Genomic DNA, 27059 nt, shown 5'->3' with positions numbered 1-27059 from the left:
TGTTGCATCTCCCTCATACCCCAAAGTTTAGCTTCATCCCTACAAATCAGATCAGAAGCAGCTTGTAGGATGCTGAGAGCTGCGGGTGTGTGTCTGCATGATGGGTTCTGGCTTCCTATAGAAAAGTGGGTCACCAGCATCTTGCTGGCAGCTCAATTTTGGTGTCATTTAGGCAGCTGCAGAGAAGCAAAGAGGCCATCGATCAGTCTAGCAACAGCCTGGGGCTTCTGTTTTAATTACATGTGTGCTTTGGACTCAATTCATCCCTGTTGAAGCATTATTAACTTAAATGAAACTCCATAATGGAGGAATTTGACTCAAGTTTTGGTTCTTTTTTTTTTTCTCTCCTCTTTGATATTCCTACATCTGATTCTTTTGAATACCAGTTTGGGGGAAGACTTCAGCTTTGTGTGAGCAGTTGATGTTTGAGGGTTGTTGAGAACCCCTAAGACCAGAACTCCGTACGTCCCTCAGTATGGCCCAAAGCCATTCTGGCATAGAGAGGTCAGATGGGTGTTGCTGCCTGTCTGCATGTTCAGCTTTTCTAACCAGCTTCACTCCATTTCCAATGCCATGTACAAGCAGCAAAGAGAAATAAAGCTAACTTCTCCTGTTGCCTCTTGCTGTAGGAAGAAGCTTAAAGCAATTGGTTAAATTTATTCTTTTTCAGGCATCCTCCATCCATTCAGTACAGCTCCACAGCTCTATATTCAGCACAAGAAAGATGACTGCTTTGAATTACTAACTAGAATTGGTGATGATCATCAGCATTGCTGCCTGCGTTGGGCTACAGATGAGGAGCATGGGTGAAATGCAGCAAGGTAGGCCCGCCTCTGGCTGCCGCTGTGCCATGTGGGAGCTGCAGAGGTCTGCAGCTGGTGCACGAAGCAGCTGAAGGATCAGCCCATTTGGGCACGTGGCCCTGAAGAGCACGGATCTCCAGCAGGTCCCCCATCCAGTTGCTGATGGACAGGGAGGAGAGCAGGCTGAGGGCTGAGCTCTGCGGTGAGAACAGGAGCAGCCGCGAACAAATACACGCAGTGGACAGCCCTGGGGCAAATGGAGAGGAAGAGGGCATGGAGCAAGGGCACGGCCACTGTCCTGGCTGTCCTGCTCTCCTCCTTCCTGCAAGCTGCTGGGGTGGGAGCCCTGCATGATTCTGCGGTGGCAGAGAATGGCAGCTGGGCTGCTGAGGAAGCACAGGGCAATGCGTCCATGGAGCACACGTTTTTCTCTCTGGATTATCAGCACGTCCAAGTCCCCTTCGAAATCACGCTCTGGATCATGCTTGCATCCTTGGCCAAAATAGGTGAGGCACCAGGGAAGGGGTGGGCAGGGAGGGGCTGTTCCTTGCTAAGATCGCCTTTATGAGTAGGATCAGGAGGGAACAGGACAGGTTGTGCTTTCTCTTTGGAGTTCAGAGCTGTTTGGGGCAAGCAGATGTGTATTCATCTGCAGGACTGGAAAGGAGAGAGTGGAATTTATATACTCTTTATTTGTCCCCCACACAGGAATGTGAAATTCCTGCCATATAAGTTATTTTACCACTTTCTTCTTCAGAGAGGAAAAGTCTCGGAAATTCATTTCAATCAGAATTTAATTTCTTTCAGATAGAAATGGCTTTTTCTTTGTGCTGTTCTGCACCTCATGGAATGAGATCTCAACTCAATCAATAAATATGAAGAAATAATAAACATCACTTTTTTTAAATGCTGTTATCTCTGTTCCAGTTTAACTTGTTTCAATTTCCTTCTTACTTTTAATAACGCACCTCTAGTACTTACGGTGCTTGCCAGGATTTCTCTCTAGCAAACACTGGGTGTTGCACAAGGCTGGCCTGGTTGATTGCTTGATCTCTTTCCCCATCTTACCTTTAATTTTGTGTTGATAATTACAAGTGGTGACAGTTTCCATGCTATTCAATAATGTACATTTTTTTCTTAATCTTTTTGTATGTATGGAATCTGTATTGTGTTTGAAATCAGCAGTTGCTGTTTATGCTGTTAAAGTTGGTGTGCTAACTAGATTACTTTATCCCAGAAGCATTTTTATTTATATGGATGATTTAGTTTATTTTCTCTTTGTGTATTAGCATAACGTTAAAGGTGTATTTTCAGGTATGAGGAACTGCAGACCAAAAGTTTGATATCTTTTAGATTACTTAGCTAGTTTCTGATTGAGCTTTACCTTAATAACATAATTTGTTATCATTGTGTATTTGCTTTGGTTTATTATCAGTGTTCCAAAGTGCAGCCTGTTGAAGGTGGGATCTGGTGAAACCTCCTCACCGCAAGGGGTACCTGGTGTTCCTTGGCCAGTTTGGGTGATAACGCAGATTTTTTCTGTTCATCCCCTTCCAGCATTTCACCTATACAACAAGCTGCCTTCCGTGGTCCCAGAAAGCTGTTTATTGATATTTGTGGGACTCATCATGGGGGGCATCATCTATGGCCTGAACGACAAGTCACCTCCTGTCATGGACAGCGATATCTTTTTTCTCTACCTGCTGCCCCCCATCGTCCTTGACGCAGGGTACTTCATGCCCAGCCGCCCATTTTTTGAGAACATTGGCACCATTCTCCTCTACGCGGTGGTGGGGACGATATGGAACGTGTTTGGGATTGGCTTTTCTCTCTACGGCATCTGCCAAGTGAGAGCTTTTGGGCTGCGGGACGTGTCGCTGCTTCACAACCTGCTCTTTGGTAGCCTGATTGCGGCTGTAGACCCCGTGGCCGTGCTGGCAGTGTTTGAGGAGATCCACGTCAACGAGAAGCTGCACATCCTGGTCTTTGGCGAGTCACTCCTGAACGACGCGGTGACCGTGGTGAGGAGCAGGCTCTGTGAGAGCGCCTGGTGTTCAGAGGAAGGGTGGCAATGTCTGGTGATGGTTTTGTTAATGGTTGTTTTCCCCTTTCCTTTTTCACCTAGGTGCTCTACAAGCTATTTCGATCATTCTGTGAAATGCCAGCCATCAAAACAGTGGATGTGTTCGCCGGAGTTGGAAAATTCTTTGTGGTTGGGATTGGGGGAGTGTTGGTAGGTCTTACCTTTGGGATGACCTCTGCCTTTACCACACGATTCACCAAGGACATCCGTGTCATCGAGCCGCTCTTTGTTTTCCTGTACAGTTACCTTTCCTACCTCACCGCAGAGATGTTTCACCTCTCTGGCATCGTGGCGTAAGTCTGTCCCAGCATCTTGTTTCTCCAGGAAGAATGTTTGGTTGTATTTACTAAAAGGTGTAAAAAAAAACCAACTGTTTTAAAGTTAGCTGCAAATCTGTCTATGGCAGCAAATAGAAAGTATGAAAATCTCTGAAAGAGCTGAGAGGTGTAACCCCATTCCACACATCACACTACTGCACATAACAGTGCTATCTGCAGCTCACAAGCAATCTAGATCACTATTGCCAGGCAAATTTCAAGTGTCCAGTTCACTTAAGTAGGCTATTGAGGACTGGTTACTTGAGCCCCATGGGGGTTAGACCCAGCCAAAACCAACATCTAAAAAACAGAGAGGATTCTTTAATCAAATCCTCATGACCTCTGAAAAATGTGGTCGTTAGGTTTACAGCACATCTGTTCTAGCTTCATCCCTGATCGTGCCCTACCAGTTGGCATCTGGGGCTTGGTATCTAGAGGTGTGCTGAAAGCAGACCTGGTGGTGGCACAGAGAAGTGATGGGTGGTAGCTATTCATCCCTTACAGAGCTGAAGCATGGAAATATGCCTTCTGTGTGAGAGTGGAGGGCTCTAATGGCAACCTCTGCCTGGAGATTTGACTTGGAAAATCTGACTGACCTCCAAAAGATTTCAGGGAAAGCTCATGTGTTTGTATTGTATTTCTGTACTTAGTGTGGGTGGGCCCCTCCATTGCCTCCCTGCCTCTAATGGCACTTGAAATCTTCTGACCAAATCCAGCCAAGTTTGTCAGAGAGGAAGGTTTCAAAAGTACTAAACCCAAACTGCTTGAAATTTAATAGAGCACAGTTAGTTTCCATACACTGATGACTGACTTTGTGCTTACCTCATTGTGAATTTTACCTGGTAAGGTGGTGCTGAGTACAATAAATAAATCTAATAATCCTAGCAGTAGTCAAAGCCTTGTGTTGGAAAGCAGAGACAGATGAGAAACACAGCATGGGTGATTCAGTCCTTCTGATTTCTGTGGGCTGATATTTGTTGCTTGGTTCTACAACTTGAACTAAGTCAGCAGCTGCTGAGGATCACAACTGACCATTCACTATTTCCCTGAAGACTATAAAGTGCATTAAGACTCCATTGATAGCTACAGTGTAAACAACTGTAAATCTGATAATGAGATAAAAAGAAAATAAGAAATTTAAGTCGGGTACCAGCTAGACACAGGAGTGCCTGGGACATCGATTTTAAAACTAATGGTACTTCTTTGGCTATAAACTATTCCTATATCTTGCACATTTTGTTCTTTGAACAGTTAAAATGAGCAATATTCTGGCATTACTGACAAAAATTCTAGCTCTGGGAATAGGTAAGAGAAAGCCTATTTATAGGAGCAAAAGACAGAACAGTGAAATAAATGTGCTGCATAATCATTATGGAGCAGAAAACATTCAATCCTAATGGTGTCTCTTTCTATCAATCAAAATCTACTGTACCCATTATGGAACCCATTTTCTATTCTTTTGAATAATGTATTGTTTCTAAAGCAAAACAATTTCAAAGGCAGCTGATTCCTGCAATACCAGTCCTACAATTGCCAAATTATAAATGCCTCTTCTATATATCTCGATTTCAAACTATTCATTGGTGATCAGGGAATACTGTATTATGAGAAACAGACCTTGGCAGTTGTTTCTTTGAAAAATAATCTGATTGCAAAAATAAATAAATACATTCTACACAGTCCAAAAACCTTCTGAGTGCAACTCGATCTCCTAAACTTTTCTGCTAATGTTTTTTAGCTTAATGCACATATACATATATATGTGTATATATACATACATATATATATATACACACACACATACCTTTTTCTCCTTGTCCCTGTGGCAGTGTCCATCTTGGAAGCTGTAAAATGGTCAAATTTATTCTTGGTGAATGATCTGAACCTGTATTCTTTTTTCCAAGAAGCATTTCCAAATGATGGCTCTGGAAGTGGGTTGCCATAAATCCATGTTGGGTTTCCTAGTTCTTAGTTGGAATTGTTTTATTCCCTCTTTTGGAACTGTTTTATTCCCTCTTTATTGAGGCAGATACAGCAACTGAAAAGCTATTCCATAGTAGAAGTGCATCTTCATCTGGAAATGGCTTTTTCAGTAATTCAGGTGAAGAAGAACAGCGGAGATACCATGCAATCCCCTGGGAAGGGAATCTGTCATGGATAATACTCCATGTGGATGGCCTTACCAAATGCCAGGGAAAATCAGATCTCAGAGATGTAAAACCCTTTTACCACTCCTGGTAGCACTTTGAGAACAAAATGTTTCTGTTTGGGTTAAAATATAAAAAATGGAGCTTTGGCTCTTTCAGTGCTCAGTTGCTCTGACCTTCTAAGACTGCTGGCCTGAATATGTATTGATTTGTAAAGCTGATGAATTAGACTAACCACATGTACCCTGTAACTTAAAGAACCAATTAGCCATGAAAAATTGCAAGGCAGAGTTTTAATTGGTGCTGTGTGCCTCCGAAGTGACCTTGGGTACGTGATACAAGGAAGTCAAATGTTCTGACTCCAGCAACACTCTCTAATTTACTTAGAAGGAGCAGCGAAGCCATTTCTTGGCTCACTGTGCAGCCTGATGAGCGATCATTAAGATTCTTTTCACTGCTCGAGCATTTTGTTGTTTTTTGGTTGCATATTGGATGGCTTCCTAAGCTACATCCGAAGAATGGGCAACTCTGGACTTAGAAATATGCAGTGTGAGGTATGTTTTGTGTGTTTCCATTCAAGCTGCTCTTAAGCTACTATGACTTAGAGTCCTACAAGAGTATCCTGTAGTGACCACGTAGCAAACACTTCAAAATAGTCCTATTTGCACACAGTACTCTCCCTTGCTCTCAAGTATCTTTCTCCCATGCAAGAAAGTAGCTCCTAAGAATTAAACTCTTGTGCCCAGATGTTTTGAGATCGGTACAGTTAGCGTGCTGAGAGCAGGGTATGGCAGTGGGAAAGGTTGTTGTGTGCTACGTGCAGTGAATGAAGTTGTTTATCTGTGAAAATATTCAGGCAGTCTGGTCAACCTATATAGTATCTTACTGTCTTGGTTGTCCTGCTGTTGTTAGAGAGCTGTAGGAAGTGAATCATTCTCACTGTAAGCATCTGACACTTGATAAAGCTGATATATATATATTTACTTATATATATATATATTTTTTTTTTCTTTAAATACTAATGTGTCAGTGTTGTGCCCTTATGAAGAAAAATGTTTCATTTTAATTTTCCCAGCATCATTGCTTGTGCCATGGGCATGAAACGTTATGTGGAGGCCAACATCTCCCTGAAGTCTCACACCACGGTCAAATACTTCATGAAGATGTGGAGCAGTGTTAGTGATACCCTCATCTTCATCTTTCTTGGAGTGTCTACCATTGGAGAAAATCACGAGTGGAACTGGCCATATATTTTCTTCACTGTCATTTTCTGCCTGATTTGGAGAGCACTGGGTATGGTGAAATGATGCTTTTTTGTTGTTGTGGGTGTTGCTTGTATGGAACTTAATGATTCTATGTATCGTGTTCCCTTGCTATCTTCACATAGGAGAAAGAGTGTAAGCACAGACCCTGGGATCAGAGCTGTGTAAAACCCAGGGCCTTTGGCTGCATATCCAGAATTGCAGAGATTTAGGGGATTTAATTTGTAACAACTTCTGTGTACAGCAGTATCCTTAAATGGAAAACTGGAGGAACTGTTGGACAGCTGTCCCTGGAGATGTTTTACGCAGATTATTTGTGGGTAGATGAGAACTGGGACCTAAAATGGAGGTGAAGGGCAAAAATATGAGGATACTTATGTAACTGAGATTTAATTACCATGTTCAGGAATTTAAGTAGCTATGGGTGTAGTAACATCCTGTTGAGAACTGGTCTCCAAGGCACAGAAAACCAGCTGCTCAAGGCAAGCTGTAGCTTATCAACTGCTGCTCTCCTGGTTTGGTCCACCCACCCTGCTGAGCAGGGCTGCCCAGGAGCTCCATGGAGGGGACTCTACATCCTCTGTGGGAATCCTATTGCAGCCTTTGACCACACTCGCGGTCAAAAAGAGAGTGAAACATAGTGGTAGCTGAAGAAAGAGTGTTGTGCTTTACTGGTCATCTTGGCTAAAGGTAATCTTGCTGAGATTGGCAACAAGGAAAACCTGAGTCCTGGTGCCAGGACTCTGGGATCCCATTTTCATGACTTCTAAGTGACCAGATAAATGTTGTGGTGTTGTCCTCAGGTGTATCTTACACTAATTCAGTGTTCTGAGCAGCTGTTTCTCTATTGTGTTCTGTATTATTGTCTTGATCTGAGTGAGCGCAGAGTTCATGTGTTGTCCACTGAATATACTTAGTACTAATATCATACAGATACTGTTTTCAAAGGAAAAGATGATAGAGATGAACTCTGTGACATCAATATGTCGCCGTCTTCTTCATTCTCTGTCTTCCTCATTGATGGATGTTTTATATATGAACAATATGAGCAGATACAGCACAGCACACATTTTGGCAAAGATTTGATAGCTACAAAACATTCAACGGGATTTATGTTTACAAACCACTGAGTCAAACAGAATGGTAATTTACTTGAACTCAAATTTGATAGGCACTTCAAGAAATTGCTTAAATAGGCTAAGCCATGATTAGCAAGACGTAGCAGAATCTGTTTTATTTGCTGCTAATACATGCCAAGGTTTGTTTTAATAACTGTGCGCTCTAAATGCACTTAAAAACACGGTTATTGGCTGTGCATACGTTGAAATGTTTTATTATGATTAAGCATTTTTTTTTCCTTTCAAGTTATTTGCTTAGGTGAAGTTCTGAGTTATTCTGACTTCTATTTAGTTTGAAAATTCTTCATTGCAAGAGGTAAGGAACGCAGTAATGTTACAAAGAGCCTGGCAAAATCTTCCGGCTCTCTCAACGCAGCCATTCTGACTGCACTCAAATTACACTGTACGTTATTAGAGAATGGCTCGGTGCTACGACCAGCAAAGAAAACACTCTTTATATTCAAGGTCCCCTTGAATTAAATAAGAACACTCAAACTAAGGCTGAAAATCATCCTGCATATGTCATCCTGAATGGGGCTTCCCATTGATCTTCATGGCTGTTAATCTTCAAGAAATAAACTGTTTGTTCTATCAGTTGGCATTAAGATCACAGCTTAGAGCTTTAAGGCCAGACTTTTTGTATCTTTCTGCATCTGTCTTGTATTTGCAAATGACTAAAAATTACATCAACTGCTGTCACCTTACATGGTCTTGAAGTTGAGCAGTATAAATCTCTTACTTAAAGGTTTGTGGTGTTTATTGTATGCCCCCAAGCCAGGAATGACTGAGGATGGAAGAAAAGCCCTTCTCTAAAGCTCTAGGGTTCCAATGGCATTGGGAAGGTACCCTGCTTGGTCTAGTGTTCAGTGGTAACATTGAATATATCACTCGATTTTGAGAAAATCAATATACTGGATATATTTATGAGGAATATATCCCATTTCTTTTTGTTTGAGGTGTTCCCACCTTCTTTCCTGCTTTCAGGGGTTCTGGTGCTGACCTTCTTTGTGAACAGATTTCATGTGAACACTGTTACCAGCAAGGACCAATTCATCATTGCCTACGGGGGGCTCCGCGGTGCCATTTGCTTCTCTTTGGTCTTCTTGCTTCCTGACTTCCGCAGAAAGAAGCTCTTCATTGCAGCCACCACTGTGGTCATCCTCTTCACCGTGTTTGCACAGGTAACAGCACTCAGCCCAAAGGACTGTCATGAGCAGATGTAGAGAATGACCACTATTTCTATCTTTCAGACGAAGTGGCAGAAGGTGTGATGCATTTGTGAGGTTGATTGTATTTTGTTCAATTAAATCGTGTGCTGTAGCCTCTTCTATGACAACACGTCCCATTTCTGACCTGATCCATCCTCGTTGGGGCAGCAGTGGTGGAAACTGGGACGAGTTTCCTAAGAATGAGTCCCAGTTTCCTGGGGCATCCATCAGGTGAAGCAACAGCAATCATGAGCTGCTGATTAAAATGCTTCCCTCGTCCAGGCACTGCTCTGACATCTAGCGGTGGAAGCCTCCCTGCACGCCTCCGGGATGCGCTGCTTGCGGTGCTCCCTGCTGTTCTCTTTCCAGGAGGAAGCCTGTCGCACTTGGGTTGCTTCCAGGGTTTCTCAGCCGGAAAACCACCTTTTGGTTCACCTTGCAAATGCTGCCGCGCTCCAGCAAAGATGTGGTGGAAACACTGGGGTCGGTGGGTCCCGAAGGGAGCAGGGCTGATGGTGGGGATGGCCCCGTGGCTCAGTATCACCCAGTGAGAGCTGATTCCTTCTACTTGGCCTCCCTGAACCCTGCAGTGCGGGTGCTGGGTGCTCGGGCAATGCAGGAGAGACTGTGTTCATTCCTGAACCCTGCTAATCCACACCAGGAGCTGAAGAAAATCTGCAATGAGTGTGACGTGGTGCTGGGCTTGCAGGTTTCAGGGCCTTGTTGCATGCTGAAAGGAGACAGCGGGGGCCCCGGGGGTGGGGGACGTGGTTAGGTGGAGGGTGACAAGTTTTAAGATGCAAATGTGGGTCAGAAATTGAAAAGATCCGGTCACTAGGCATGTCTGCTCATGCAGAGACACTCTTGAGGCTCAGACAAAGGTTGTTCTAAGGCAGCAGCTCCATTCTGCAGAGGCTTTGGGAAATCCTTCCCAGGACCAGGGAAGTGCTTTTGTGTAACCTCAAAGCTCGGCTGGTGATGTCACTCCCATGCTGATGGGTGGGAGGTGGGCAGGATCCCCGTGGGGACACTGAGCACTCAGTGGGAGCAGAGCAGGCTTTGCTCAGGCAGCTTTGTGCAGCTGGGGCAGTCATGAGAACAGTGGGAAGAAAGCAAACTTGCTGCAAAGCTGAATCTGAAAAGTGCTGTTATAACACAGCATGGAATACATCAGTGAAAATAAGAATGATAATAAGAAAAAAGCAGGTATTGCGGTGAGCCTTCAGCAACTTGGGTTGTATGTAAGTTCTTCAGAAGCCTGAGCACTGCTGCAGCAGACTGGTGGATGTGGCATTGAGGAGTGAATATCTTTGATTTCCCCACATCCTTCACATTGCTTTGGATGGAAAGGGCAAGTGAAATATTGGCTACAGACAATTTCTGTTGACTTTTTTTTTTGCTGCTGTTGTTTTGTGTCATGGCTTTTTGTTATATATTGACAGTGATATCAGTAGTGACGTGGGTCTTAGTTTGTGTTTAGACTGGACAGAAGGCAGGGGAGAAGCTGGTGAAAGCCAGCAAAGTGTCTTGTCAGAGCACAGATCCACTTTGCTTTCATGGAGATCCTGTCCACGCTGTCTGGAAAGCAGACCGACAACCGATGTGTAAACAGCTGGGCTTGCCCATACATGGGTCTGTCGTTGCTTTATATAACCCAGGAAACGTGGCTATTTTGGGCTTTCTAACTCGGTTGCATAAGGCCCTTCCCCCAAGAGATTTGGTTAATAATTTTGGGAAGGTTGGCTGAGCAATTGTCAAGTCCTCAGTGCTTGCAGGCAGGGCTGGCTCAGTGCCACCCAACCGGAGTCCTTCCAGGAGCTGTGGGCTCATCTGGAATGCCACAGAGGGCCCTCATTGTTCTGTCTGTGTGAGCTTTAAGAACTAAATGCCCCACTCTCCCTTTAAAGATCACTCTCAGCCCTTTAGCATCTGACCTCTTTGATGAAATTGTTAGCAAATGTAATCATCATGTAGAGACTTTTGTGTTTTCTCTTTGTTTGCTGAATATACTTACCCATTAGCTACTGGATTGCTGTTGGTAGAAAACCATTGTGTGAGCCCTGCTATAGGCATCATGTCATAGAATCGTATCGTGGTATTGGGTTGGAAGGGACCTTAAAGCCCGTGCAATTCCAGCCCCCTCCCACTCGTCTGCTGATGAAGCCCAGTGTACGATTGGCCTCCCATCAGCATCGTGCAGTGCTCTTTGGGCAAGCTGTCCTTGGTGGGTGGAGGTCACAGGGGACCTACAGGCATGACACGGTCTGGTGGCCTGAGAGACGTGTGGGATTCTCATAGTTCTGCCATGGTGTGGAAGGGCCGAAGGAATCCAAGTGTGTGGGTGTTTCCAAGTCTGGGAGTCCTGCTCACAGATCTTCAAAACACCACTTTAGAATGAATACAAATGTTGCTGATTATCCACTGAAGGCAAGAGACCAAACTACCTTGTCTATACTTTATTTTTGTAATATCTCTTGCTTGTGAATTTCATATATTTCCTTATTTACTCTGAATAACTATGCGTTTTAATTGCTATTAGCTATTAAAATGACACATTAATTGTTTTTACTATTAAAAATGCGTTCAACTGTCCTCTGTGCCAACGTTTGTGACATTCAGAAGTCATAAATATTAACTGCTCCATTATTGTTACTGTAAACATGTCCTAGAAAAGGAGTTTCATATGGAAGCCTGACTGGGAAATGCATTGCAGAAGCATTTTCAAAGTTCGCTCCCAAGGCTCAAAGGACATTACAACTCTTCCCTTGACCTTCCCACTAGATGGATGCTTTGATTAGTAAACTTAGCCACTGGCTGATGATCAGAGATCATTGGAGTAATGATCTGAAGCACTTAAATAGTGAGCAGATGTCACCCGCTCTGGTCTGGGCCACCACTGGTGGGGGCTGTGTGCTCAGACGTCTCCAGGACTGCCATCAATTCAGGCATTTGAACTTTGGCCATTTCAAGCCTCTTTCCATCTGGTAGACGACAGCAGTACCAAACTGTGGCCTTGACCTTGAAGTTATTGGTTGAATTTTTGTGATCTTGGAGATGCCGGAGGGCAGGTGAGGGGAGCAGAGCATCGCTCCTCTCTTCCATCCCTATCTAAAGGCTGTGTGTGAGCTGCTGTTGACAAGCTACCACAATGGCTTTCTGCAAGCAGACAAAATGTTTGGCTTACAAATATTAGCAGATAGCAGGGTTTCAAGTGTTGTCAGAGCTTCCCTGATGTTTATCCTGCCTTAAAACAGATGCTAGCTCAAACAGCAGGCCTTGTTCTACCAAAGAAGTTACTCCTGCTGCAGTGGCTGGGGTAGCTTTTGTTCTTATACATTCCTGTGAATATGAAAGAGACAGTGCAAGCACCACCAGAATGCTTGATGTGAAGAAAGCCTGACTTTTGGTTTTGTGTTTTGCTGCAGGGAATGACCATCCGCCCTCTTGTAGACTTGCTGCATGTCAAGAGGAAAAGAGAGAGTGCTCCCACAGTGGGTGAGCAGATTCACATTCGGGTAAGTAAGGAATCCAACAACACATGACTTGAGCTTCTCAAGGGCTTTGCTGGTGGTCAGAGTCCTTCTGCAATGCAGTGTGCCTCTGGGACTCTACAGCATACAGTTGATTTTGCTTGAGTCCTCTGCAAGTCAGAACCTTTCTATGTTTAAAGTCCTATGCAGCTTTCTGACCAGGGGTTATTATTTGTATTGCAGTGGCCAACTTTCACTCAGCTGAGCATTGCAGTAGGTGATGCAGAGACTTGGCAGGCGGAGACGGTTGCTTGCTTGAAAGCTTATCAGAGAATCATAGAATGGGTTGGGTTGGAAGAATCTTAACAATCACTCGGTTCCAACCCTGCTATGGGTTGATTGCCACCACCAGGTCTGGCTGCCCAGTGCCCCATTCAGCCTGGCCTTATGCTTCTCCAGGGATGGGAATCTGGGGAACAACTCAGGGAGATTTTGCAATGGGTCTTGTTGAGTTTGACACTTACAACCCAACAGAGAACTGTGGCCTGGGATGTTTAATTTGATGATGCGCTGTGTCCAGTGTGAAGTACTGCTCTGAATCTAATTGCTTATGCCCAGTCACACTTCCATAAGCATGTCTCCTTTGGGAATATTTTTGTCTTCTTTTTGAGTAGCTAGAAATAGAGATGTTAGGTCTGGGGACATGTATAAAATGTTTGGCATCCTCACAATTAGGTTGTATTACAGGGCTTTGTCTGAGGTTAACAGAATAGTTCAATAGGCTGAAGAGGCTTTTCCTATAATGAACAGAGAATACTTTCTTCTTTTGTTAGCGTCTGAATAGTAAATCATCTCTGAAAATGTGTTTATTGGGAAATGTGAGCTGAAAATGGCCATGTACCAATTAAGCTAAGTAGACAAGGTAACAATGCAGATAGTTGGAAGGCAGGCATGCAGGGAACCAGAAGCAGCTTTTGTCCTCACATTTCTCAGTCCACATAACTGGGACGTTCAGCGTGGGGCCCTGTTTGTGCAGCTCTGGCTGGGAGGTGCCACCCAGTGCCCACAGGAGCATCATTAACCAGTCCAGGGTTTTTAATGTGTTTTTAAAAAATAATAATGTTTTTGAATGAGGCGCAGTATGGTCAGTGATTTTATTTAGCGGGAAGTGCCTGGGGGAAGGCACTACTTATTATTCAAGTGGAGTAGTCATTTGTACGTTATCTCTGTTTATATCCTGAAGATACTGTTCTCCTGAGACAAGCTGTCCTCAAAGCACGTGGCATGAGCATTACTGAGGCCCGGTATGCAGGACGTGCCAGCCATTAGCCAACCTTCGTGTATCATAAGGAACAGATCCCCGTCCCTCAGCGATTAGGCTTTGCTTGCACAGACCTGAAAGAAAGCAGCCAAATCTCTTATTGTGCTCCAGAACCAAGGGATACATGTGTAGGGCTGAATGGGGAATTAGGCTGACAGCCCCTCTTCTTGTTTACCAGAGCTGTGTACCTTGCTGGAAATGTCCCCCATTCTGTCTGCTGGCTTTTGATGTTTGCTGACTGAGTTCATCACGTATGCAATACATGCAACCAGTGTATAGCAAAATCCTCTCTTCTGTTTAGTTCCTGGATCACTTGCTGGCTGGCATAGAAGATATATCTGGACACTGGGGACAGTATTACTGGAAAGACAAGTAAGGATTTGCCAAAATACAACTGTGTACATGTGTAGAAAAAATTGAGTCTGGTTCCTATTCTGTAAGTTTCTGCTGTGGGCTGCTGAGCCTCATTCATCCTTTGTGGCACAGTGCAGGTGGGAAGGGGCAGCTCCTGCATCTGCAACAAGGTGAGACCAGGCTTTTAGGGCACTGCTGCTGTGCAGAGCAAAGCTTCTCTCCTTCTTTGTAGGGAGCATGTTGTACTTTGCCTTAATAAGACTCCTTTCTCCCTTTCTACAGTGTTTGCCCCTTGTCCAAAGAAATCTGCTGGAAACACAAGAGCTGTGGGTGCCATGGTAGATTGTCCACATAGAAGAAATTATCGCTATTTTTAAATAATAGCTTAACCTATACTAATAACAATTGACCTGGTTTAATTCATTTACAGCCGACTCACGATAATAGCTCAGATTGAGGCAGCTGAAATGCCAGTGCTTGGAAGTGCCACTAGAGGGTATGGGAAGCACTGCTGCTGCTCCTTGCAAGTGAGTTTGCATGTGGCTGAGCTGCAGCATCGCTGTCTAATGCCAGCAAGATTTTCTCCAAACACTGTGCTGCATTTGAGAAGTGGGAGGAAACAACTTAAGAGGGCATCTGGAAGTGTTTAAATCGCTAAATCCTGTTGTATCCCTGGGGCTACTGCATGTACTTGTAGCACTTACTGGTCTTCGTAATAAATTTGGCACTTTGGGGAGTTTATATTGTATTTGAAGATGTTTTAATATCTTAGTTCATGTACAGAAATAAGTAGGGACTGGCCTCTTGGGCAGCAAAAAGCAGGAAATGAAATATAATAGAGTATGGGGTAACCATGGACTGTGAAGTTGCTGGCTTGCTCAGACCTACAGTAGTTCTAGGGAGCAAGAGGGCAGGAGGGTAAGAACGCCTTGCTTTGTTCTCAAACAGGTTGGAGTATTTCAACAGCAAGTATCTGCAGAAGTTCTTGCTCCGAGAATACGACCAGCCCAAATCAAGCATTGTGCTCCTCTATGAAAAGCTGGAGCGGAAGCACGCCATCGAGCTGGCAGAAGCAGGGCAGCTGGGCCATGCACCGTCCCACCCCTCCTTGCTGTAAGTGCTCCTCGGCCTGTCTCCACAAATAGGGTGCCACTGAATTATAATAAGGCTGTGTCCCTGTTTGGGAGGGCTGGCAGGGTAGGGTTTATCCTCCTGTCACATGCTGGAAAGAATAACGACTGAGAATTACCAAGTTTTCACAAGGAAAGAAATCTTCCTTTAAGAAAGATATTTATGTATATATATATTGATCTGGAAAGATTTAAGTACCTCCTAGTCATTGGATACATAATTGGGGTTATCATCTTTGTTTTAGAGCCCTGGATGGGGTACCCGCAGCATTCTAGGCAGCAGTGCTAGTGCATTACTGCCCTTGGAATAAAGAATTTTCCCCTGACATTTAATCTGAATCTCCCCTCTTTTATTTTAAAGATATTTTCCCATTATCTGTCACCATCAGACCATGTAAAAATGCTTTCTCTCAGTTTTTTTTATATGCTCTTAAGTATTGGATGGTTATGAACATATTTAGCAAACTTCTCTGTCTCCTCTGCCTAGCTGTTCATAGAAAAGAACAGCATTCCTTGGACCAATGCAAAGTAAACCTTATTTCAAGATGAGGAGGAGGATATTCACAACTGACTGGTGGAAGGGTGGGCTCCATCTGCAGGGACTTGCTATTGGTTGTCTGCCTCTCCCACTTGTTGTGGTGTCCAACAGAGATACTGGGCATTGGTGGCACCTCCTGAAGTAAAATGCTTTGGTTTTCTCTGCAGAAACAGCGACAGGACTGTCATCACAGAGAAGAAACTGGAGGATACTCTGTGTCCGGATGGTCTGGAAGACATACAGGAAATACTGGCAAGGAACTTGTACCGCATCAGGAGAACGGTATAAGCACTTCCCTCAATCCATTTTGTATATGTCCAATAACAAAAGTTATTTCTGTTATCCCAGCAGCCTGAACAGATGTTGTGAATATTTACATAATTAGTAATGATGTGGCTTTGTGAGCAGAGAATAGTTGGCTGTGTGAAGCCAGATCCAGTTTCCAAGTCAGTGGCGCGTTTCTGTTTGCAGCATGACAGCTTTTGAAAGGTTCCCCCAGTCAGCCTGTAATTTCACGAGGTATTTTAGGCATCAGCACCCAGCACCAGAAGTGAGAAGAAAGAAGCACATGGATCCTCAGGCACCAGGTTTGCTCATCCAGCTGCTTCAAAGCTCCTGGTTACCTACCAGAGCTGTGTGGTTGCAGCATTACAGACACCCCCTGCCCCATCATCGTGCCATTGCAGCTTGGTGTGCTGTGACCTCAATAAACACGGAGATGTGGCACTGAGGGATATGGTTGATGGGTGTGGTGGGGATGGGCTGATGGTTGGACTTAGTGATCTCAGTGGTCTTTTCTAATATTAATGATCTCTCTGACCACCTCTGGGGATGAGTGTGCTGGTGGCTGGGGGACAGCTCTGAGGTGTCCCATGCTCACAGTGCTCTGTGGTGCATGGCAGGGCCCAGCGTACAGCAGGCACACACTGCCCGGTGAGACGGAGCCCGTGGAGCAGGCCCAGGAGATCCTGATCCTGCAGCGCCGGAGCCTGCGGGTGGATGCAAGTGGGAGTGATGGGATCAGCCCCAGGAAAGAGGTAAGAGAGTGGGGATGTGCCTGTGGTGATAGAACGACTGCAGGTATCACAAGAACAAGGAAGAGGGCTCTTTCCTGCTCTTTTCTTTTATAGACAAATATCATCTTAAAAACAAACAAACAAAAAGTCCTCCTCATTCCAAAATAGCATCCCAATGAGTAGGGAAAGAAACCTACCCAGTTCCTGACAAACAAATGAGCCATCCCATGTGGATGAGCCATTCAGCTCTTTGTAAGCCCAAGCTTCCATCCATACCAGGAAAGTTACTGACTAAGCAAATATTATTAATTGAGCCTCATTTTATAGAGTTAGAGATCTACTTTTCCTGTGTTTTCTTTTCTGGGAGATTTTTTGGCAGTCTGGCATCGAGTGCATCCATTGTCAGCATTCCAGATGCTCTGCAAACATTTGAAATTGGTGGGGTTTTTTGACCCCAAATAATCCTCACTTAAAAGGACAGAAGTGTTATTGTGAGTGTGCTTATTTATTTTGGATGTGGGGTTTTTTTTTGGTTTTTAAAAGCAACTACAGTTCTGAGTGGACTCAAAGAAAATAAAATGGAAGCGTTGCATGCTGGATTGCTGGAGAGCCGCGCAAAGCCCAGGTTGGCTGGCATAGATCCCTGCCAGCTCATATTCTGATCAAGGGGAGAAGCAAGGTGAATGCAATGTCTGTGTGCCCATGGCTTCTGTTGGCTCCTCTGTCATCAATGAAAGGGAGCTGGGCAGGTGTTCCCTGTGGAAAGGTGAAATGGTCCAGGAGCAGCATATAAGGAGCAGGCTCCATCCTACTGGGCTACTGTAGTCCTCTCTAACTCTTCCTCTGCAGGAAATCCAGTGAAGCCCCCACAATTTGCCCCCAGACCCCCCAGCTCAGCATCAGAAACAGTTGAGCCATCCTAAATTTCACCTCCTTCTTGGAGGCTCCATCACTGCGGAGAACAGGGTGACCTTTTAAAGAGATACTTTATCTATCTTTATTTAGACAATGATTTTCCACGGCAGCACAAGATCTCCAGGCTGCCACGGGCTTTATTCCATTCTGGTTTCTTTGTTCAAATGCCAGTCACCAAGGAGCCTGCCGAGAGCTGCAGTGATGCACCAAATGCTACTGCTTCCCAGCCCTCCTTGCACAGAAAGGTGTTCCGGCTCTTGCAAACAACTTAAAAGATTTAATTTGATCATTTGCATGCTGATTGGTACTTAGAATTCAAAGTAGATAGGGAAGAACATGGCATGTTCCTGTAGAACATTTGGTATAATTAAACTTCAAAAGAACAACATCAAACTCGCGCTGATTTTGAGCACATTATGTACTTTAAGGACATCTGATTGTTAACCCTTGTGCTGCCAGATTCCTGCCCTCTGCTGCTCCCAGAGGTAATGTTTAATAGGAAATCTGGCACCTCAGTAAGACCTTCTCCATTTTTCTGAGCACTTATAACTGGCCTTTCTAAGGATAGAATACTTTGGTGAACAGACAGATGCATGGGACTTGCCAGCTGCTGTCAGCGGTACACAACAAGCACTTGGGTGCAATGCAAAATGCCAAGCTGGTACTTAGTGCAGCTGTCAGAAATATAAAAAAAGATACATCCAGCAGGACTAGGAAGGCAATTGTCCTTCTGTTCTTGGCACTGGTGAGGTCACACCTCAAGTGCTGTGTTCAGTTTTGGGTTTCTCACTATAAGAAGGACATTGAGGCCCTGCAGCATGTCCAGAGAAGGAAAGTGGAACTGTGAAGGATCTGGAGCACAAGTTGTATAAGGAACAGCTGAGGAAATTGGGACTGTTTAGTCTGGAGATAAGGAGACTCAGGAGAGACCTTACTGCCCTCTACAACTACCTGAAAAAATGTTGTGGGGAGGTGGGGATCAGCCTCTTTTCCCACATAACTAGTGATAGAACTAGAGGGAGTGGCCTCAAGTTGGGCCAGGGATGGTTCAATTTGGATATTTGGAAAAATTTCTTCTCTGAAGGAGTGACCAGGCACTGGATTTGGCTGCCCAGGGAGGAGGTGAAGTCACTGTCCCTGGAGGTGTTGAAGGAAAGGATAGATGTTGCACTGAGGGCATGCTTAGCAGGCATGGTGAAGATGGGTGATGATTGGCCTAGATGATCTCAGAGGTCTTTTCCAACCTTAATGATTCTGTGATTCTATAATTTGAGGATCCCCTATCCCTGGAGGTGCCTGAGGACAGCTTGGATGAAACACTGGGCAACCTGACCTTGTGGGTTGCAGCCAGTTGGCAGCAAGGGATTAGAAGCAGATAGTCTTTAAGGTTGGAACCTAAGCCATTCTATGTCTTGTAGGAGACATCTGGGAGTGCTAATCATATCTTTACAATAGCTACTTCTCCCTTGTCCCAGTCTAAATAAAGCAGGTATAAATGCTGAGAGATGTCACTAGAGTGAGCCTCAGCCCCAAAAAACAGCAAAGAGCCTAAAACAAAAAGTCAGGAGGGCATGGTGTTATCAGCACGTTTATCTGTTATCTTGTAGTGTATCTGCCTTATTTTAATTTGGATAAAAGGCCATCCCTGAAAGTTATGAGATAATATTTTAAAAGAGCCTTGGAACATCAGTGTGAAGTGGGGAGGTGTGTAATGCCAGTGTTTCCCACTGTAATAGAAAATATTGTAGCAGTGGAATTTGCAAGCAGAAAGAAGAAACACTGATGAAAAGCAGTTCATTATTTAAGAAAAAGTATTTTAAATTTTAAATTGGATAAAAATAGGGCACTCAGATTAAGAATTTCATGCCAAGTTGACAAGCAAATGGTGTTTAAAATAGCTGTGAGTAGAAGACTGGGGTGGCTGGCATTGGAGACTTTATATCTACTTTATACTCCATTTTTTGTAGTCCCTGAGGGAAGGGCTTGGCCTCCCGGGCTTTGAGTCAGCAGCAAAATCCATTCACCCCCCTGCTGCATGTTTTTCTATTCTGCATTTCTCCACAAGATGGAAGCATTACAACTGTGTTTGCAAACCAAGCTGGAAATCAAGGAACAGAACCAAACTTCCAGCCAAGGGCCTTCCAACCCTCCAGCGGTGGTGCAATGTGTGGGCTGTCTTCCCTTTCCAGCCTATGTGAAAAGAAGCTTTTGCTATACATTCAACCAATTACATGTTATGAGCTGAGCAAATAATTAAAAAATCCCTTTGGCTCAATAGAAACACTGCTTTTCCTGCTCAGCAGCTGTCAACATGCAGGGCTTTTTCTTTTTTAGTGAAACTGATTGGTCTTTTGCTATTAAATTATGAAGCTGTTGTAGCTCAATTAGATTAATCTCATAGTTTGTTAGGGGTTGGTTTCTCTCTTCCTGTATCAGCCAACACAAAAATAAGGGCTACATGGAAATGTGTCCTGCTGTAGGATACCACCAGCCCAAGAAGGACCAGCAGTGGAGCTCCTCCTGCCTGGTGCCAGCACCAGACCCTGACTAGATTAGTACTAGTATTAAATGTGGAGGTTGGTGGCCCTGCCTGTGGCCGGGGGTTGGAGCGTGATGGTCCTTCAGGTCCCTTCCAACCATTCTGTGATTCAGCCCCCTCCTGCCTTTGTCCTTCCTGTCTTCAGGTGTTGATCTTTTGGCTTTACTGTGGTGAGAGGTGGCTCCTGGCTGTGCTAGGAACCATGCCAAGGTATTGCCAAGTGAACAGGTGAGAAGCAAGGAACGGACAACCATTATCCCTCTGAGCCAGTGGTGCGAGTCAGGTGATTTACACCAGGCACAAAAAATCTTGGCAAGGTTGAGGGATGACTTCAGATCTGAATCGCAGCCCAGAGCATTAACTCCAAGACACTATCTATTTCCAACAGAAAGTTCGCCTTCCTCCGCCTAAGGACAAAATTCCTCCTGAAGGCCACTGCTTCCTGTGGCTGTGCATCACATTGGCTCTCAGTGCCTGTGTGTATTTTAGGCTTGCCTTGTTTTAGGCAAGGAGCCAACACAAAGTACCCAGGCACTGTGTTTTCTGAGACCCGGGATAGCTTTTATTTACCATGGAGCACCCAGAAAATCCTTGCACCTGTAGCCAGGCAACTTGGCTCTCTTTTCTTCTGCCAAAACACAAGTGCGCTCCCCTAGAAAAGAGCTTATTTGGAGCTGCCCATAAGCCGTGTGCGTAAATGACATACTGCCTTTGGTAATTATGTCGGAGCCCTTTCATGGAGCATGCTCTGAGCAGTTTTAAATGCCTCTGGGAATGGCTTTCCAGGGAGCCAGGCTGCTGCTGTGGAGCCCGGGAGGTATTGTCTTGAAAATGGTCAATAAAACCACATACAATGGGCAGAGGGCAGCGGGTCCCTTGTTAAGGGAGGGGGGAAAGAGAAGGGAAACAAAACAGAAAGCCAGGTTGGGAAATGTCCAGAGTTATTTGGCAGTCCAGATTCCTGGCCCTGGGTGCCAAATCACAGCTGCACAAGAGGCTTATTCCCGGTTCATAGGAAGACTGAACAATGTGGGTAGGATGGTGCTACTGTTGGTTGCAGAAAGGTGGCGATGGGCTCACTGCTTCCTTCATGCTGCCTCTGTGTCTTGGGCAAGGGCTTGGTGTCCCCATCCCAGTCAGCTGCTCCTGCATTGCGCTGCTGGAAGGCTCCCACCAGCCCATCCACATTGGTGTCTGTAAATATTTCCCCTTAGAAACGCCTGCCATGCGTTGGTTCTATTTTTAGAACCAGTTCTTTTTTGTTTTTCTTGGCAAAAGTAAAACAAATGGAAGCAGAGTCCTTGGGGATTGCAAATGGCTTGTTTATGAAGCATGAGCGTCATTAACAGACTTGCTAGCAATCTTCATAAATGCATTAAAGCACTTTTCTTCCTTAATCACAGAAGGAGGGCTCTTCCCTGGTGCGGGGTGACTCCGATGTGCAGCCCCGTCTGTGCCGCTCCCTCACCGGTAAGTGGGGATGGGGGGTCCCTTCTCACCCTGCCCTGCTGGGGGCATCTCAGCAGGGGATAAGGCAGGCAGTGCTCTGAGATGTGAATGCTATGCAGGAAGGATTCTGAAAATTAACATCTTTGGTGCTTTTGTTTGTTTGCTGAGTATTATTAAAATGCACCATTAGCAGCACTGCCTTGAATCTTTGTTACAGAAGGACCAGTAGTTCAGAAGCTCAGGTGTTTTTGTATGCACAAGCTCATTCTTTGGACATGTGAAACCTTAGATTTCACACTTTAAACAAATGGTTTAATATCAAGGGGTATAGCTGGTCAAAGCTGTAAAATGCATCTTCCCAAATGTAGACGATGATCTTGTTTTAGTTTCAGAATCACAACATTATTCAGTTTCCATCTCTACTAGAGATGCAGCACGTGGGATGCAGCAATGAGTCTTTGAGTACTCAGCAAACACCATCAGCACAATCACAGCTGTAAGGGGGAGGATTAGAGCGATGCCACATTTGTCAATCCTGCAGGTGGCAGGAGGTACCCGGGAGGTTTTCAAGGAGAGGGAAGATGTCTCACTGAGGGTCAGGGTCTGAAATGATCACAGGTATGGGTTGATGCTTGGACTAGTTGGGTTAGTGGTCTTTTCAACATCAGTGATTCCATGATTCCATGATTTTGTGACTTCCTGCCTCCAAATATGATTGACCTGGATTGAAGGTCTCAGTCAAGTGTTACTAGAACAAGTATTTCTTTATTAGTTATATACCTGAGAAATATTTAAGAAAAGAGCAAGTCTTTGTTTCCTCTCATTATTTTTTATGTCATTCTGATTTTAATGTTGTCTTTCTTTGCAGTTTTATTTAAAATTTTGAGCTACAAACAGATTAAGTAAGGAGTTGTATGGCTGGTGCTATACATCTGCACAAAGGTGCCTCGCTGCAGCTTTGCTCAAGCAGGTAGAGGGAACATAATTCTGTGGCATTCCTGTGTTCATGGTGTGGCCACCTGCTGCGGATGTATCTGTTTGAATCCATGGTTTATTACAAATGTTTAAACTCTTCTTGAAGAAGAACATAATGCGGCAAAAAAACCAGAGCAGAGTGACAAAAACACAGCAATTCTGGGTGGGCTTTTTATTGTTTTTTATTACATTCTCTCTCATCCAAGCTATGCCCCAGGGAACACGTAGGCACAGAGCTGACGGGGCTGCAGTCCTTCCGTTGTGCCTGTGTGCACCCAGACAGAACGTGGCATGGTTTCATTGATCCAGACACATAGCATATTTCAAGGTACAAAGTAGGGCTTACATTCTGCTTTTCCCCCCTCCCCTCATCTACTCAGACACTGATCTTTGTCTTCTGTTTCGTAATTGAAAAGTGATCTTTGCAGCAACATAGCTCATCCTCAATGAGCCGGTGGTCATCTCAGTGGCTCTCTGTACTGCTTCATTACTGCTGACCCACAAAGGAGAACATCCCTCACCCGTGCCTCTGCTTTTCTCTTCTTGCAGTTGAAGATGCAGAGAAGGTTCGGGCTGTGAAGCAAAACCGGTCGCAGTCTGTGTGTGTGATCCCTGCCCACAGCAAGCAGGGAGGACAAGGGAAAGAGATGGCTTCAAATATGTGATGCTGCTGTCTGCCCAGCATGGATCTCACTGCTTTGCGGGTGTCCATAATACACTCTGCTTTATTTTCTTTTTCTCTTTTTTTTTAGTCTCTTTTTTTTGTTGTTTTGTTACAATGACCAGCAACATGATCTTAATGTAAATAAGATGCGTATTGAAAAGGACAGCATGGACTGGGCAAAAAAAATCTGACATCACGTCATGCTCTTGTTGTGCAGCGCTCTGTTCTGAAAGGGAACCAAGGAAAAGGCAAATACTGGATGTTAGGTGAAATTTATTCTCAGAAAAATTGGTGGGATATTGGCATGGGCTGCCCTGGGAGATGGTGGAGTCACTGACCCTGGGGGTGTCCAAGAAAAGGGCAGATGTGGCACTGAGGGATGTGGTCAAGAGTGGTCACAGGCACGGTGGTGGTTGGATTAGACGATCTTGGTTGTCCTACCGGGTGCAATGATTCTATGATTCTGCGAGATGATGCGCAGAAAAGCAAGTGCAGGTGTTTAATAAAATATTTGGTCTTCTCAGTAGTCAGCAGGGATAGAATAAACAGCAGGGAGCGTTTAGATTATATGCTTGGAGAAACTTTGTAATCTCAAGGAGAGATTTTTTAGGTGGTGGAGCATGCTGCAGGAATGACAGCAGAAAGAGCAAAAGACCTCTGCTGCTCCTCAGGAACTGGTGAGTCCTCAGTGTGAGCATTAATCACATGCATTCCTGAGTCAAATTGTGGTGTTAATCAGTTGGAGTGTCCTAGCAGAGGGAACACCCCACAACAACATGTGAGTCTTGCAAGGGAAGCTTACTCCAGGTGTGTTAAAAGGAGTACAAACACTCATTTAAAATTTATTTAAGGATTAACATTGGGAAATAAAATGCCCTATGGAGAAGCCTGCCAACTTTGATCTCTGGTGTGTGTAACATGCAAACTCTTGCACAAAGAGCAGTGCTGGTAGGGAAGAGGGGACAGTCACTGACCCAGGGTCACTCCTCTCACATGGTGCTGCAGCACTGCTGCTGGGTCTCCAGCATCTTCTCCAGAGCAGGCACCAACCTTTGTGCTGGTTGGTGTCTCCACCATGAGCGGGACTGCTAAGGCTCTAAGAGGGTTTCTGCTGCCATTACTGATACTTACAGTGTTGGCAGAAGCTTGAATTTTAGTGTCCTAATAAACAGAGAAAGAGGTCCCTATCCCTCTGCTGTCAGAAAAAGGCACAATTCCAGCTGCAGAGCAGGTGCAGAGAGGCAAGGATAGCACCTGTGGATGAGAGACACTTCCAGATTGGGGTCATTTTGTCCAAAGGTGAAGGTAAGTGTCCAAGTTTTTGCATTCTTATCCTTAGCCAAACCCAAAAGGCTCAGGTTTGACATTGCATACATTTTTCTTTCTCTTCTTCTCTAATGAATTCAAGAGCATTTTCAGGTTGTGCTAGGGGAAGTTCAGATTGGTTATTAAGAAAGATTTCTTCTCTGAAAGAGTGGTGTGGCACTGACACACACTGACTGGAGAGGTGGGGGAGTCACTGTCCTTGGGGGTGTTCAAGAACTGTGAGGATGTGGCACTGTGGGACGTGGTTAGTGGGCATGGTGGGAGTGGGCTGATGGTTGACCTAGATGATCGTAGAGGTCTTTTCCGACCTTAATGATTCTATGATTCTGTAATTTAATCTGAACAAGTGGCATCTATCTAATTGCAGATGAAAATCAGCCTTGTGTTAGTATTTTTTGTATGTATATGTGAATACTTACTAATTTTTGTATAACTTGTCATCACTCATTGTCATGAGTTCTCTGCAATACTGTCATGGGTTACCAAGGCCCTTAGTGAGTGGTGGCTGCTTTGGCACATCTAGATTTCTCTGTAATATTGTAGTAAATGATAAAAACGGTTGGAAAAAGCAGGATGCTTCCAGAAAATGGCGTCTTTGCACTATGCAAGTTATCTCTGATGATGAAAAAATGAACAACCAGGTATTGGCCTGATCCTGCATGGATCCCAGCCCATTAACCCCTTCCAACCCATTAATCCCTCCCAATGCTGCTCTGCAGTGCTGGGACCCAAATACCTCTCTGCTGTATGAACAATTTGCTTGATCTGCAGAGAAGACAATATTCTGTGCAGTACATAGTTTCCCAATGAGTCACTCTGCCCCAAATTTAACCTCCTAGATTTTATGGATTTTTTAAAAGAAGTTTCTTTACAAAATATAATAGCACAGCTAAAGCTTTCATGAAGTATTTTCCAGCTGTTTAGTGGCCAAGCCTTCTGCCTAGTGTGTATTTCAGCCTAGCATACATTTGATAATCTGTGCCAGTATCCAGTGTTGGTGGTCTTAAAATTCAACAACTGAGTGGAAAACTGTTAAACGCTTGGGCCTCAGAGCATGCCTAATTAATTCTTTGCAGGGGTTTTAGTCCTTTAAAAAGTGTTTAAAACACGGATTCTCTGTATCATTGAATATTGCATGCTTCTGTGGAAATAAATTGCATCAGCTTGATTCCTTTGGTAGTTCAGAGAGTTATGGCTCTGCACTCACTCGGGAAATTTGCAGGAGTCTTTTGAAAGTCCAGCTTAAAACAGGAAAAAGTTGCTAATGATGCGGAGTAGCTCAATGGCAAAGGGAGAGCCCAAACTGGCACCTGGGCACAGCAGCAATCGGCCACGCTCAGAAGCGAGCTGTAAATCCGCCTTGCTTTCACCCCTCCACAAAGAATTTGCAGTCAGCCTATGGACTTTTTTTTCCTTTCTTTTTCTTTTTTTTTTTTTTTTGCTTTGACCAGAAAATCACGCTTGTGTTTATTTTATTTCATGACTGCTTAAGGTGATTATAACAGCTTAATCCTGGAAAGTGCTGGTAACTCCTGAGAAGCAGGTGAGGCAAGCTGAGCTTTCTTCTCTCCTGCCATCAAGCACTGGGGTATCCCCAGAAACACCAAACGTCTTTCAACGTCTGGGCTTACGTGCTTCTTTCAAGAGAAATGTAGACGTGGATGGAGACAAACTGATGATTATGTTCTTAATGCAGAATTAAAGGGGCAAATGTCAATGCAAATATTTATTCCTCACAGTCCATACCAGGACTCCTCCAGAAATCCCAAAGCAAGCTGGAAAGAGCAGCCACCATCTCAGCGGTATTCCCAGCCCTGCAGTGTGGTTGTTCATGTGTCTTGTCCATTAACAAGGCTGCCCATTGCACTGTGTAAAATATGAACAAAATGCTTCTACAAAAGGAAACCAAAAAACAAGTTCAACCTTTGAAACCAGAGTAGATCTCAAACTTAAAACTAATAAAGATGTTTTTCCTGAAGAGTACTACTTTTTCTATTAGTCCAGTTCACAATACTAAACAACCAAACAAAAAATCCCATTCTTATTATATGTGTTTTAATATTATCTACTTTGTTTCTGCAGAGGTGAGGAACGCATGCATTGGGTTGAGCTGAGGAGAACAGAGCTCATGGGAGAGGTGCTCTGACCTTGCAGACTCCACAGCCGAAGAATCTGGGAGATGTTTGACTGGGCACAGAGCAGCCCATCAGGAGCCAGGGCTGGGCATGGTGATGCTCTGCTGCAGCCACACAGCGTTTTGCTGCCAATGGGACTGAGAATTGTGCAGGATGCCTTCCAAATGGCAAACCGTGCTAATGTGCAAATATGCATTAGCATAAACGCAGCACTGCCAAATGCAGCTAACTAAAAAGCACACACCTAAACGTGGAAGTGTGCATCAACCCCCCCTTTTTTTCTTTCTTT

General features: G+C 44.5%; 1 protein-coding gene across 1 annotated transcript; it reads left to right on the top strand.

Moving 5' to 3' along the window:
• The first annotated feature begins 336 nt into the window (after positions 1-336).
• Positions 337-26618, top strand: LOC107312889 (sodium/hydrogen exchanger 2-like). The gene is made up of 12 exons (XM_015860702.3): positions 337-1309; positions 2361-2824; positions 2929-3179; positions 6426-6643; positions 8715-8911; positions 12364-12453; positions 14031-14101; positions 15032-15196; positions 15919-16033; positions 16654-16788; positions 21625-21691; positions 23195-26618. Exons 1-12 carry the CDS (start codon positions 1060-1062, stop codon positions 23308-23310), a joined length of 2139 nt encoding a protein of 712 aa, XP_015716188.2. The 5' UTR covers positions 337-1059; the 3' UTR covers positions 23311-26618.
• The last annotated feature ends 441 nt before the right edge of the window (positions 26619-27059 follow it).

The sequence above is a fragment of the Coturnix japonica genome, chromosome 4, assembly GCF_054131305.1.
Source record: "Coturnix japonica strain WE chromosome 4, WE-NBRP24, whole genome shotgun sequence".
Taxonomy (NCBI): domain Eukaryota; kingdom Metazoa; phylum Chordata; class Aves; order Galliformes; family Phasianidae; genus Coturnix; species Coturnix japonica.
The sequence above is the reverse complement of the archived record's forward strand: the minus strand, read 5'-3'. Positions and strand labels throughout refer to the sequence as shown.